Source organism: Mauremys reevesii, linkage group 13, assembly GCF_016161935.1.
Source record: "Mauremys reevesii isolate NIE-2019 linkage group 13, ASM1616193v1, whole genome shotgun sequence".
Classification (NCBI taxonomy): Eukaryota; Metazoa; Chordata; order Testudines; family Geoemydidae; genus Mauremys; species Mauremys reevesii.
The window spans coordinates 35968560-35983950 of record NC_052635.1 but is presented as its reverse complement, the minus strand read 5'-3'; the positions used below and the strand labels follow the sequence as shown (position 1 = coordinate 35983950).

At 38.4% G+C, this 15391-nt stretch overlaps 1 protein-coding gene across 3 annotated transcripts in view; it reads left to right on the top strand.

Moving 5' to 3' along the window:
* The window catches only part of ZNF217 (zinc finger protein 217), a 36289-nt gene that overhangs the window by 13806 nt on the left and 7092 nt on the right, over positions 1–15391 (top strand). For all 3 annotated transcript variants that reach the window (XM_039499506.1, XM_039499507.1, XM_039499508.1), the window contains 3 exons: positions 3370–5153; positions 10785–10910; positions 11855–13453. In XM_039499506.1, the coding sequence (XP_039355440.1) occupies positions 3743–5153; positions 10785–10910; positions 11855–13453 (3136 nt within the window). In that variant the 5' untranslated portion in view covers positions 3370–3742. The remainder of the gene's footprint in view (positions 1–3369; positions 5154–10784; positions 10911–11854; positions 13454–15391) is intronic.

Here is a 15391-nt window from a genome sequence, read left to right as displayed (position 1 = left end):
GCAAGGAGTTTTTGGTTATCTTGTTGAATGGCAGTTAGAACAAAACTTGGCCCTGGAATTTGGTATGGAGGCCTTCAGTTTCTACATGAAAGTATTTTTCGCAGTTGGTGAAAGCAGGTTTTGGTCTGCTACTAGCTTCATGGTAGTATTTCTCAGTTATGTAGTATACTGCAAGAAGGATCAAAGGACAGATGGAAGAAACACCCTCTCCTTCTGAATATTTGCTAAACTGACATGTAGATGAAAGTACATGGAAAAGATGCTTTCCCTGTAACTGAGTGCTTCTAGAGAATTTCATTGCCGCACAACAAATTGAGATTGTCTAGGTGAAGTAGGTTCTTAACCTGTCTCTGGCACTGACAGCTTGACCTAGAACATACGTCAGTGTGCAGCAGATGCTGTTTAGAATTCCTCTCTCGTACACTTCAGAGGAACTTTAATGTGCACACGTTGGTATTAATGAATAGCAACTCTTTCTAAAATGGGCCAGTTTCTATATTTTGCCTGAATATTCACTAAAGAGTTAGGGTTAAACAGATTTTTTTTATTTAAATCCACACCTGGATGATAGCCCTTTTACCTAAGTGGCTTGCTGATACTGTGCCATTAGCTGGTCAGATTTTCAAAGCTGCCTATTCATCTGTCTTACAAATAAAATACCTTCATTTAGGCAGCTTCCATTATACAACAAAGATCACATCTGAGCTCTGCCACAGAATACCATCGTCCTGTATCTAATTACATTCCAAGAATGTTGATCTGTGTGTCACTCCAAAGCCTAAAATGTCTGAGTCCCATATGAAGTGATGGAAGCAGCTACAAGCATGGTTGAGAGCTTTTTCTTTTTTTCCATGTGTTCAGAATATCACCAGATTGAATCATCATTGAATTTCATGGTCTGTTACCACCCAATTTTCAAGTTCTTGACCATTTTATTTTCTGAATTCCACTTGTGTGGCATACAGTTGCAGTAAGGCCTGTACCTGGTAACTTTAATATGCAAAGCATCCTAGACCACTGTGATAGCGGTTAACCCCACGAAAGGCCCTTATTCTACAGCTAATTTGCATGCAACAGTCCCATTGGTTGTAAGAAGGAGACTACATAAATGGTGAATTACTTTGCCCAACTGCCACACCCATGCACTCAGTTGACACCTGTGCAAATCCCCTAGATACAAATCAACACAACCACCTGCACAACAAGCAGCATACAAAATTGCCCCTTGTAACAGCACACACCCCTCATTCACCACCCCCACAGAGCTACACAACACAACCAATACACACAATTACCCCAAACACAGACACTCCTTACTTGACATCCACACAAATCAACGCCTCTCCCATCACAACATACGCATTCACTCGCCCTTACTCATACTTACCATAAAATGATAAACTTGAACTGCAAACCATGGATCCATCACTAGTATATAAATACAGCTTATACAATTACTGAAGACACTGAACAAAGCAACAAGTGGAAATATGAAATAAGTTGCTAGTGAGTTCATATGTTTGTAATATACTTCAGTATTTTAGCTCCATGGTGAAATTTTGCATACTGCACCAAAATTTTCTAAAAACAGTCCTATATCACTATTGTTAGTCAACCTGACATTTAACTAGTCAAAATAATAAATGAAATCTTTATGGCTGAAGTTCACTCCCAGAAAAGAGAGAGTTAAATTTTAAGTTGACTGTGTCCTAGGTTCAACCTGCTTAGTAATTACAAAAATTCCGAGACTGTATTTAGACAGGAAGAGTTTGCCCCGTGGCAGTGATGGATTGAGAATTGGGACCTCTGAATTCTACTTGAGGCTCTGTAGCCATCTTGGGCAAATCACTTAATCTTTCTACCTCAATTTCACAGTCTGTAAAAAGGGTATATTTAACTTACATGGTTTATGAAAGTGTTTTTTGAGGTTTTCAGATGAATGATGGCACTGTAAAGAATGTTACAAACAGCATGTGCTAAAACACTGAAGGGGTCAAGTACGTTGAGGGGAAAAAATGATTACATCCAGGGTAAATTTAGGTTGGATTTAGGTGGCGTGTTAGCTAAGCCCAACCTAAATTTGACCATTTTTCATCAAGATAAACTGCTGGAAGTGTATACTCAAAAAAGAACTGTTTTCAGAATACCGTAATGAGAACTGACATTATGTGGGGCATAATAATGTGCCACGCACAAACTGACTGCTTTGAAGCATAGTAATTCAAGTTGTAATTTCTGAATCTCTTGTGGGAAGTTCTTGATAAATAGTGGTAACTTGAGAAACTTGAAGGTTTAAGGCAAACAAATAAAATAAGTCCAGAACTCCACACATCTGAAAATCTGAAGAAAGCAGTGCATTCAAAATAAGTAGGTGGTGTGTATTAATTCCTACACACACACACCCACACCAGAGTCCTTTGGACTCTGCTTTATCATTTTTATTTTGACTGTCCAAACAAGATGATTTATTGCAGTGAATATATTTAATTTGGTGTGTAATGATGTTTACAAATGTACAGTAAGTATAACTGGTTACATCAAAAATTTAAATACTATTTAAATGGTAAATAAGATTAAATACATACAAATTAATTATTTTAAGCAATTCTAAATTGGAAGCATTTGCGTTTACATTTAGAAGTTGGGGTTTTTGTCATTCAAAATGAAGTGTCTGTGCAGTTTATGCACTTAAACACTAATACCTAGTTCATTTTTGTATACAATCTAATTCTTTAAGATTTTTTTCACTAGTGACAGATTTTTAAATAGTGGCATTAGTGAGGCTGTTAATATAGGTATTTATACTGACATTTTACTGTCTGCCAGTAATGTAAAATAATTTCAAGCTGATTTAAGCTTGGAAAAGTTTAGAATTCTCCTCCTTCCTTTCCATAGGCCATAAAGATAAAATCCAAAGTTCTACAGTCTCTCTCTCTAAAAGGCAGTTTTCACAGCACTAATGTGTAACTACCTCAGCTTGTTGCATCACTTAAAAATGCATTAATATATGCACTGAAATATGGATTTAGCAGACTTGTAATCTGAAATATGGGTCATGGTGAGGTTTTTTTTTAAAATGTAGCTGGGTGAAATGCTTTTTATATAACAAATTAGTATAGAAATTAGCAGGAAAAAAAGAGTTGGTTTTCAAGATTATGCTGCTTATTCTCAGTAGGTCAGGGAACAGATGTAATCTAACCCTTCTTTATGGCATATTGGAAATATAGCTTACATTTTGAATGATTGCTAAAGGGTTCTTCAATATAAAACTTACCTGGGTCTTTGAGAGGTGATTAATGGCTCTTTAAAAAGTCTTACTGGTTTCATTTTTTTTAATTTTAAAAGCTAGTTGTGGTTCTGTTTCCATAGGTGCCGGAGTTCTCTGTTCTACTGAGCCGCTTCTTGACTCTGTCCTGCACAATAGAAGTATTTGAAATATTACAAAGGGAAAAATAACTGATGACTTCTACAGACTCTTTAATGTTAAATGAACTTAAACAGCAGAAAAAGTAGCTCAAGGAAACAAACCAATGAGTATACTTTTAATGGTGTATGAATACAGATCAAAATCATCTCCTTCGACATCTGTGGCAAGAACTTCCACGCAGTAGTCTTCTAGCCTAGCTTATCTGCATGCATATGTGAGGAGAACCTTACAAGTGTCCTTATTGTGACCAGAGAACATCCCAGGAAGAACTGAGACATCACATTAATACATGATAGGGAACGAAACCCAGGAAATATGCCAACTCAACCTCTTTTAGTATATATGGAGGGACCAGATGGGATAGCCAGTACAGTTGGTGCTCAGATGGAGAATAATGATGCCTCGATGCCGATAAAAGGGACCAACACAATTTCTTACAAAAACGTGCAAGAAAAGTTCTTGATGCAAGCGGAGGGGTGTATGCCTTCGGATTGCATGTTTTGTGATCAGACTTTTAAACATCCTGAAGAACTTGGTAAGCATGTCTTAACTCAACATAGACCAACGCTTTGTGAACCAGCAGTTCTGCGTGTTGAAGCAGAATATCTTAGTCCTCTTGATAAATGTCAAGTTAGAACAGACTTGCCATCACCAGAAAACAATGAAAAGGACAATGAAGAATTTAGCTGTGAAGTTTGTGGGCAAACATTTGATGAAGCTTTTGATGTTGAGACTCACATGAAAAAGCATAAGGACTCTTTCACATATTGGTGTAATGTATGTGGAAGAAGATTTAAAGAGCCTTGGTTCCTCAAAAATCACATGAGAACGCATACTGGTAAACCTGGTTCAAGAAATAAGCTTCAACAAGGTTCTGAAAGCCCAGTAACAATAAATGAGGTGATACAGGCGCATGTAACTGAAATTGTAACATCACCGTACAAAATCTGCATGGTTTGTGGTTTTCTATTTCTCAATAAAGAGAACTTAATTGAGCACAGTAAAGTGCACACCAAAGAGTCAGCATCCAATGGTGATAGCTCACAAGTCACTGATGGAGCTAATAAAGGAGGAGTGGCTCAGAGAGAAGAATTTCTGCAATTTTTGAACTTAAGACCAAATGCGACTCCAGAAAAGAGTAAATCAGAAAAACCTGTGAAATGGATAGCTGAACTGGATCCATTCAATACATATCAAGCATGGCAGCTTGCAACCAAAGGTAAAGTTGCTATTGGCCATGGACAGATTAAAGAACCAGGGCAAGAAGGAAGTACAGACAATGATGATTCATCATCTGATAAAGAAGAGCTTGGTGAAATTTGGAATACAAATAAAGGTAGCCAGGTTAGTCAGACAGAAAATACTGGGAAGTCAAAGGTACATAAAAATAGCAGTTGTCCAGGAAATGGTACCCTGTCTCAAGACAAACTGAAACATCCCAGTGGTGAAGTGTCTTCTATGGAGATGGATCCTAAATTGTCACAAAACAAAGAGAAACCAACACACTGCTCAGAGTGTGGCAAAGCCTTTAGAACATACCACCAGCTAGTTCTTCATTCAAGAGTACATAAGAGAGATAGGAGGACTGATGCAGAGACTTCAGCCACTTCTAGAACATGCTGTGCAGACTTAATTGTAACCCTACATGAAAATGGAGTAGTAGACCGAACAGAGGGAGGCTCTGAAGATGGATCTGAAGATGGACTACCAGACACACTTCATTTGGGTAAGTATATATGATCAGTTAAAATTAAAACTGTAGTTTTTTTTCTTGTATGAAGCAAGGAAATGTTAAATCTGCCTACTTGTCCATCATAAACAAAGACCAGAGACATTAAATGTTAGGGGGTTAGTATCTCCACTTTGAGATCATCTCATTAACGTACATTAAATATTTAATGTCCTTGTGTTTATGCTTTGGGTTTAGGAAATTATGGCGGTAAATTAATTTACCAAACTAAATAGCAAGTGCAGGCAATGGTTAGGGGAAAAAATCACTAAAATTGGTAAAAAAGTAGACTTTTAAATAGTTTATTGCCACTGAAAAAGAACTAGTTGTCATTGCAGGCTTGAAATGAAATGAAATGCAATGTAATGTACAAGCTTAAGTTAGCATGTCTCTTCCACCTCTCCCCCCCACCCCCCAAAGTACTATCTAGGAAGAGAACTAAAATTGTATAATCATTTTCCTTATCCCCATTTCCAAGAATCCTTAATTTTATTGGGTTCCATTCTTGAGAAACTGCTTGGCAACTGTAGTCCAAATAGTGACTTTCTTTTGAAAAATAATCATAGAAATATAGGGCTAGCAGGGACCTCGAGGCCATCTGTACCATCCCTGAGAAGTTTCTGTCCAGTTTTTAAAAACATGCAATGATGGGGATTCCACAACCTCCCTTTGTAACTTATTCCAGTGTTTATCTATCCCTATAGTTAGAATGTGTTTTTCAATATCAAACCTAAATCAGCTTATTTTACAAATTAAGCCACTTACTTGTTCTACCTTCAGTGGACATGGAGAACAGTTCATCGCTATCCTGTTTATAACAGCCATTAACATAATTGAAAACAATTATCAGGACCCTCTGTCCCCACTCGTCTTGTCTCAAGACTAAATGTACCCAGTTTTTTAACCGTTAATCATAGGTCAGGTTTTCTAAACTTATCACTTTTTGTTGCTCTCATCTGGATAGTCTCTCCAATTTCTTCGCAACTTTAAGTGTGATGCCCAGAACTGGACACAGTATTCCAGCTGAGGCCTCACTTCTACTGAATTGAGAGGGACAATTACCTCATGTGTCTTTCTTACAACACTCCTGTTAATACACCCCAGAATATTAGCCTTTTTTGAAACTACATCACATAGTTGGCTCAGAGTCGATTTGTGATGCTCTGTAATGCCCACATTCTTTTCAGCAGTACTACTGGTACTACTAGATGGTTAAACCCTATTTTATAGTTATGCATTTGATTTTTCCTTTCTAAGTGTAGTACTTTGTGCTTGTATTTGCTGAATTTCATCTTGTTGATTTTCAGACCACTTCTCCAATTTGTCAAAGCTGTTCTGAATTCTAATCCAGTCCCCCAAAGTGCTTGCAACCTCTCCCACCCTGGTGTAGGGTGACCAGATGAGACATGAAATATCGGGACATGGGGGTGGGGTGGTCTCTGGCAGAGCCAAAAAAACCAAGAGCCTCCGGAGCACAGGAAAAATTGGTGGGGGCCGAGTACCCACTGGCAACTCCCCGCCCTGCTCCCCACCGCACCAGTTCACCTCCACCTCCCCTGAGCGGGCTGCCGTGTCCTGCTCCTCCCCCTTCCCTTCCAGTGCTTGCGCCACCATATAACTGATTCACGCAAGCCTAGGAGGTAGGAGGAGGAATGCGGCATGCTTGGGGAAGAGGCAGGGCCAGGGTAGGGATTTGGGGGGGGGGATCCAATGGGGAATGGAGGGGGGGTGGGGGCGGGGCTGGGGCTGAGTTGGGGGCATGAGCCCCCTCCGCCTGTGCGCCAGAGTTCAAAATATCGGGACAATTTGCATCCCGACCGAACATCGGTTGGGACGCAGGACAAACAAGTAAATATTGGGACAGTCCTGATAAAATCGGGACATCTGGTCACCCTACCCTGGTGTCATTCTCAAATTTATTAAGCATACTGCTTTATCATGTCGTTAATGAAAATATTGAATAGTGCTATGCCCAAGACAGATCCCTATGGGACCCTATTTGATACATTTCCCCTGTCTGACAGTGAACCATTGACAACTACTCTTTGAGTATTGCCTTTCACCCACCTTCTAATAACTTCATCTAGACCATATTTTTCTTGTTTATGAGAATGTCACGTTGGACTGCCAAAAGCCTTGCTAAACTCAAGATATATTACATCTACAACTTCCTTAATCTACTAGGCCAGTAACCCTATCAAAGAAGGAAACTAGATTGGCTTGGCATGATTTATTCTTGACAAATCCATATTGGCCATTTCTTATAACTCTGTTATCCCTTAGGTGCTTACGAATGGATTGTTTAATTATTTGTTCCAGTAACTTTTCAAGTATTGAAGATAGGCTTGACTGATCTACAATTCCCAAGTTCTCTTTCTTTAAAATGGGTAAATAGGTACTATGTTTGCCCTTCTTTAGTCTTCTGGGACATCACCTGTGCTCCATGAGTTCTGAAAGATAATCGCTTATGGTTCCAGTATTCCTTGAGGTAGTTCCTGATGTACTCCAGGGTGCATTCAATCTGGCCCTGTCAGCTTGAGTGCATCTAATTTAGGAAAACAGGTTGAAGAATACTATTTTAGCTTGTGTTCCGTCCCCCTTGTTGTTAATGTTAGTTGTGTTAAGTGTCTGATCACAATTTACCCTTTTAGTGAAGACTGAAACAAAATAGGAACACCTCAGCCATCTCAATGTCATCTGTTATTCGCTTTCCTTCCCTGCTAAGTATAGGACCTACACTTTCCTTCATCTTTCTCTTGTTACTTGTGTGTGTGGCATTTCTTATTGCTTGTTGTGTCCCTTGCTAGGTGTAACTTACGTTGTTGTGCCTTAATCTTTCTGATTTTTGTCCCTACATGCTTGTACTGTTCTTTTGTACACACCCTAAACAATGTGCCCATGTTTCCACTTTTTGTAGGGTTCCTTCCCGCACCCCGCCCCATGTTAAAAAGACCCTAATGGAGTCCTGATGGCCTCTTTCCTCCATGTGGGAATAGTTTGCTTTTGTGTCTGTCGCTTTGAGAGCTGGCAATTTCTCCTGAACTTCTTTTCCCCTTAGATTTTCTTCTCACGGGACCTTAACTACCAGTTCTCAGGGCTTGTTAGTTTTGTTTTTAAGTTCGTTGTCCGTATTTTGGTGCTCTCACTCCTTCCTTTCCTTAGAATCAATAATTTCATGATCACTTTCACTCAAATTGCCTTCACCTTCAGCTTTACAGCCAGTTCTTCCTTGTTAGTCAGAATTAAGTCTACTTAATTACTACTTCCACCTTTTGAAACAAAAAGTTGTCCAAGAATGTCCTGGGCGCAGGGCTGCCCTGGGGGGGTGGGCGGGCAAGTGGGGCAATTTGCCCCAGCGCCGCAGGGGCCCCCATGAGAATATACTATTCTATAGTATTGCCCCTTTTTTTTATGGAAGGGGCCCCCAAAATTGCTTTGCCCCAGCCCCCCTGAATCCTCTGGGTAGCCCTGCCTGGGCGTTTTATATTTTGACATATTACTTTTCCAAAAGATGTCTGGGCAATTTGTCCTCCCTTACTATCAGGTCTAGTGCTTTTTGGATATTTCTGTTGTTTGTTCTAGAAATGTTTCCTATACCACCACCACCTCCTCCTGATTGGGTGGTCTATACTAGACTCTGACCATGACATAGCCCCTCTTTTTGTGTTTCTTTTTTTCTCCTTTTATTTTCTTCAGACTTCCAAATGGGCTGCCTTATGGACCTGTATTTCCAGTTTTTCTTCCCCATATGGCCTTGCATAATCTGGAGAAATATTGTAAAATGAAAGTTATTCTTCATTTTCTGCCTTTATTGTGGAGGCAGGCAGAACAGTTTAGTGTTTAGTATCTGCAGATATTAGAACTTTAAAAACTGAAGAATTAACTCTAAACAATTTGGTCACTGCTCTTGTATGTAGCATATTCCCTTGAATGATGTGAAGTTAGAAAAATTCAATGTTTGGGACCAACAGCCTTAAGTTAACAGAAAGAGGAAAGGTAGGCAAGCTATTGGCATGTGAATGACTAAGAGACAGGTATGCCTAAATACATTACTTGGAAGAAAAGTGCTAACGCAGTTTCCTTGGCCAGAGCAGTCAGGATCAAACTGTTTGTTACTGCTGAGATTCAAAGTTCTAATCCTGTGTAGGACAGGAATATATGGAACATTAAAATGTTAACAATTACTCTAGAGTTAACATGTATTGTATTTTATAGGGGATTAGAGTTTTTTACAAAAAAGGTAGCAAAGATGGTATTTTAACTGGTTAGAATTTAACTGTGGTCTTGCACCTTCATTTTACATGTGACCTACTTTGTGTCCGCATTTAAAGAAAGGATACTTGCATAACCTCAAGACACATGTACAGAATGTCCTGGCACACACTATTGCATTTTTTCCAATTTTAGCAATGTACAACCCTTAGTTTGGCTGCTTTGATACTGATTGAATTAAGAAATGCTAAATGTACTTTTTGTTGTTGATCCTTCTCAGTTGCTGTTATCTTCCTGCATTAAAACGGTTATCATGAGATACTGAGTCATAGTTCCAATGCAATATATCAGTTTGTATGGGTGTGTTTAAAACTGCTATCACAAAATTTTCTACTAAATGTAAATTTAAAAAATAAAATACTTTTCCAGCACAAGTTTGAGCCATTTTAAGCCAATTCAGTATTTGACAAACAGTAAGTGACTAACCAAGTAAAAGGATGAATTTACTTAAAAAAAAAAAAAATCCTTTCTAGTCCATTTTGACCTGAATAATGACAGTTGGTGTCCTCAACAGTATTCTCAGTGCAGCCTGCTTAAAAAAAAAAAAAAGTTGACTTTTTGACTTATCGTTTTCCTGAATACAACTTTCTCCTCTTCCTTGTTAGCCATCATGCTGCACTTGCTACCCTCTAGTGGTAACTATTGGTGCTTACACTTACAAAAAGAGACAAGTTTCTCTAATTGCGAACTTGGGGAAAAAATGTTAAATTCTGTGAAATACTAGTCATGTCACTTCCTTATCCCACTATGGTTGCCAGATCTCAACTTAAGTATTGATAGTTCCCAGGGACAAAAATGAAGACCATTTTACCAAGACCTGTTGATACTAAAATGGTCTCCCACAGGCACGATATTCCATTGATTTAGTGCAAACTAATTTCTGCAGCAGTGTACTACAAGTCTGTATCTTATCTTTTCTAGTTTAAATTCCTATCTTAAAGAAAACATTTGGTCTGTTTGTGACCCATAAAGGATTTATAAGATATGGCATACACAATGGAGAGAGGCATAAGTGATTAAAGTTAATGAAATGTATTTGTTCAACTCTTAAGGCCTAGCTTTGCATTTTGTTTCAATCCCAATGGATCTTTCGTCAGTCACAAACCACAATACTATCTGATGCACAACTGGAAGTCTCTTAAAACTCTCTTGACAGTTAGATAGCAGGCATGTAGCAATGTAGATCAGAGGGCTTTTTGTAGTTCTATATTTGGCGTTAGCATCCCCTAATTAAATGGGGGCAGGTGATTTCTAGTAGACACTTGTGCTTTTGAGGTTGAAACACATGGAGCCCAAATTTGCATTTACTCCTCATAATATAGGTTTGCGTGTTTTGTTTTTGTTTTTCTTACAAAGATAAAAATGAAGATGGCTTGGAAAGAGCAAGAGTTAAAAACCTTGGGGCGTCCAGAGAATGCAGCTATTGTGGAAAATATTTCCGCTCAAATTATTACCTCAATATTCATCTCAGAACTCATACAGGTAAAGGATTTTAAATTCTTCAGGAGAAGGTCTGCTTAATCCAGATCAGAGGGAACTTTAGATTCCTGTTAACAAATTAAAACTATCTACAAAATTGCTGAAATTAAGATCTAAATTCTAAAATATCCAATGTTGCAATTGAACTGTAAATGAAACATAGCCTTAAACAGCTATGCATATTTATTTTAATTTCCTAAACTCAAATCTACTGTAAACTAGACAAATCACACTACTCTTATGTCTCTGCTACACTTTGATTTGTGACACATCCTGCTTTTCACCCTTGTTTAACCATGTCTAAATATCAAACTGCTTTTAAAAATCCAGAATATAACTTCCAAGTATGAGTGTGTGCCACTGCTGCAGTGTCAAGAGATTGGTGTCCCTGTCTTCAGTAAAGCTTTTTTTCCATACCCCACCCGTACTTCCCCTCCAAAGATACTGTCTGGGTCCGTGTATTTTAATGAATGTAAATGTTCCTATTTTTTCCCCTCAAAGTACTGTTTATACATTTGGCTAATATTATTCCCATTTGCTGACCAGCCCATGTTGTTGTTTTTGGCCATGCCAACACATGGCTGCAATTGATCAACCGGGGTCCCTTTAATTATCCTTCCTTCCTTTTAACTGTGCTCAGCAGATTGCTAACTGCCATCCTTACACCTTCTGAACATGTAGGAAAAACTCTCATCCTAGTCAGAAGATGTCACTGTGGCTAACACCAAAAAAAAAAAACCACCCACAAAAACCCACTAGATATAGTTCTTAGGGGTCATGGATCAATTTGGGGTCTGCATAAGAAGTGTGTATGTTTTGAGCAGGGGGAGGAGAAAAGATCACTTATCTTTAGTCTTGTGAATTCTAAAACCCACTGAATCATTTAATTATGTTGAAGATTTTAAATCAATATGCATCAAATTTATTCTCCGATGAAACTGTTTCAGGTGAAAAACCATACAAATGTGAATTTTGTGAGTATGCAGCAGCCCAGAAAACATCATTGAGGTATCACTTAGAGAGGCATCACAAGGAGAAGCAGGCCGATGTTGCAACAGATGTGAAAAGTGACAGCAAAGTTTTGTTACAGAGTCAGGAGATGGACCTCCTGTCAGCCACTGATGGTGCTCAAGAAATCAAAAACTTGAAAAGGTTTATTGATGGTGCCAAAGATGCAAAGGGCTGCTCACCTGTAAAGCAACAAAAAGAGATATTTTCTTCCTTTGAGAGCATATTGAGTGGTCCAGTCATCTTGACCATGAAAAATGATACTCAGGACTCAAAGAAGGGTGCAGTTGGTAAGAGCTCAAATCAAATGAATGAGAACTCAGATGCTCCTTACCTGAAAAAGCTAAAAGCAGAGGAAGAATTAATGGAATCGCAGGCAACTGATCCCACTGATAAAAAAGAGAGAGATGCTTTAGTGACATTGGAAGGAGATGATATCCAGTTGATTGGTGCCTTAAAGGACAAAAATAACATGGAAGAAATGAGAGAGAGCGCCGAAAAATGTGCAAACAAGCACATAGTGGGTTCTCAAGAAAAACCGTTAAATTTATGTACTGGGACAGTGCAAGAATGTTCAGTGATCTCAACTGCTAGAGGCTTGTTAGCAACCAGCACCTGCCCATTTTGTACTTACAGAACATTTTATCCAGAAGTCCTAATGATACACCAGAGGTTGATGCATAAATACAATCCTGACACTGTTAACAAAAATGGTTACAGAAACAAGGCTTTGGCTAAAGCCAGGCGTACTGGATGCCCACCAGCTCTTCTTGGTAAAGATGTGCTTCCCCTGTCTCTTAACCCTAATAAAAGTAAGGCTTCCCTATCTATGCAACCAAAACAGTTGCATACAGAGAAGACTAAACAGTGTCCCCCTCTACAGAGCAAAGTCCCTGTTTTTTCAATGGTAGATTCCAGCAGTTCAGCACCAAGTAACTTGAAGTCTTACAAACCACAAAGCATTGGAGCTCAGGCAAGTAGCTCTCGGCAACCACAGCAAGATTTGCACTCAAATCCTAGCATTTCTTCAGTAATGGATAGAGTAAAAAAAGGTGAACCTAAAGCAAAAACTCTAAATATATCAGCTTCTCAACCTGATGTAGTCAGTAGCAGTATCAATAGCGCCTATGATTCTCCCCTTAATGAATCTGCCTGGTTCAGTAATCGAGGAAGAGAATATCTCTGCAATAGATCTGCGGGTCACATAAACTTAGAATTTGGTGAACCATCTTCTAAAAGAGTGAAACCTAATCTGTTAGCTCTTGAACACATTGACTCTGCAAGAGTTAATTACAGAAGATATGACATGAGCAGATCTCGTGTTGCAAACAGATATGCAAATCTGTTACCTCAGGAATGTTCACATGCCAAACCTGCATCCTCTGTTTTGCCAACCAAACAAGGGCTTCTGAATTCAGATGAAGTCGATTCTCGAAATGTACTGACTATTCTGAAAACCTATGAGCCGTATAGCCCTGGACCACTTTATGGTTCTTTTGGACCTAGCACTGGCCAAGCAACCAGCTCTCCAATAGAAGGTACTGTATTTTCTCTCTATATACTCAACTATAACTGTGCTAAAACTTAATTTTTTCTCTAATTTTAAGGTAAATGATTCAAATCAGATATTTAAATGCACAAAACTATCTCCACACCAGTAGATACTGGTGATGCAAATGATGGTTTGTCAGCATTTTATTATCTTATTCAATGGCTTCTGATTACTTGCCATGACCTCAAATTTATCAGATTTTTAAATTCAATCTGTAACTTGTTGCTTCATATGCAGAGTAACAAACATCTGTTGCAGGAAGTAGAAGTTTTCTAAAAGGTTAATTTTTAAGTGTTACTATGACTGCTACTCTGATTCTTTGATGTCAAATATGTACTACTGTTAGTACTCCCAACCTTCATTGCAGTGGGTCAGTTAATGTTTCTAGAGTATATTAAAGAATGATAATGTTAAACATTTAGCATCTCTTGCAAATAAACCTTGGACCCCATAGAATGTTAATAGAATTTCTTCCAAACAGAGCATTTTAAAAAAAGCCCAACCTTCAAAATATATTAAATCCTGTAAAACTTACTGCAGGTCTGCCTTAAACCTATATATTATACATCTGAACTAAAAACTTCAGTGGGTTACATTAATGTGTAATTAATTTTAATAGAAGCCAAACACTTCCTTAGGATGTATTGTCTATGTTTAATATTCAAATTGAAAAGTCCCATCACTAATCAATAGTATTAACATTGTACTGTAGGAACTTTATTTCACTCTTAGCCAAGATTTTCAAAACCAGGAGCCTAAAGCTAAATGCATGAATCCATTTTTAAGCACCTTCCTAATTTTAGAAAACATTGAACATCTGAGAGCTCCCACTGAGGTCAATGTGGATTTAAGAGACTAAATTTAGTTACGGGGAAAAAACTTGAACTTGGGATCTTGCTATTCCTATCTTCACCTATTTTTATTTGTACTCTTGCACTGCAGTCGAACACAGCCACTAAAGTTGAAATGCTGTACTATGTAGAACTCAGTGGCTTTCTATTTATAGACTGACATACGATTTGTAAGATGTCTTTGCAACTTATCTATATCAATTGCATTTTACTAAAACTGTCTTAAAATGTTAGACATCTAAAGAATTTCTTAACTTTACATAACCCATTGAGCTCCATTGAGGCATGCATGCTAAGTACTTTTCAAACTTTGCCAGCAACTTGTCCTTTGTGAAAATAAGGCAATGCATTATTGTGGTGGGTAATCAATAGTGCAACACCACTTTGGGTCATAGAAGATTTGTTGATGGCAAGATATTAAGCCTGCATTTGGAAGTTGAAAGGTATAGTTGGTGTCGGTATTTTGGGAGATGTGTAAACGTAGTCTCCACTAGTGGGAATATTGGAGGAAGAGTGACAGCTTTATTTCTCATCTGATGGATGAGAGATGGAATGCAATATCTGATTCATTTCTGAGTGTTTGAAATTATATTTGGTTCCTAGTTACATGGACAGTGTCCTCAGCCATGTGTAGGCCGCAGCAGCACAGCTAAGGTGTTGGATATGTCTACACAACATTGATGGAAGGGATTTTTTCCATCAACGTAGCTAATGCACATGTCTGAGAGGCAGTAGCCAGGTTGAAAAAGGATTCTTCCATTAAGTTGACCTAACTATGGTGCTCAGGGCATGAAATTTTTCACAGCCCTGAGCAACTTAGCTAGGTTGATCTAATTTTTAAGCATAGCCCAGGCCTTGAATGTATTAACATTGGCTGCTAGGGTATGTGACTTGCTTTGGAGACATATGAAATAGATAGTGAGTTTGGTATGGGTTGTCTCTGGGTTGGGAGAGTTTATTGTTATTTATAAAAGAATGAAAACAAAGGGAGTAAAAGGGGGGAAATTATCTGATGGATGGGCTTTTTGAAAAGAAATATATCAATATTTTAAGTAACCTGTCTCTTAGCAGAA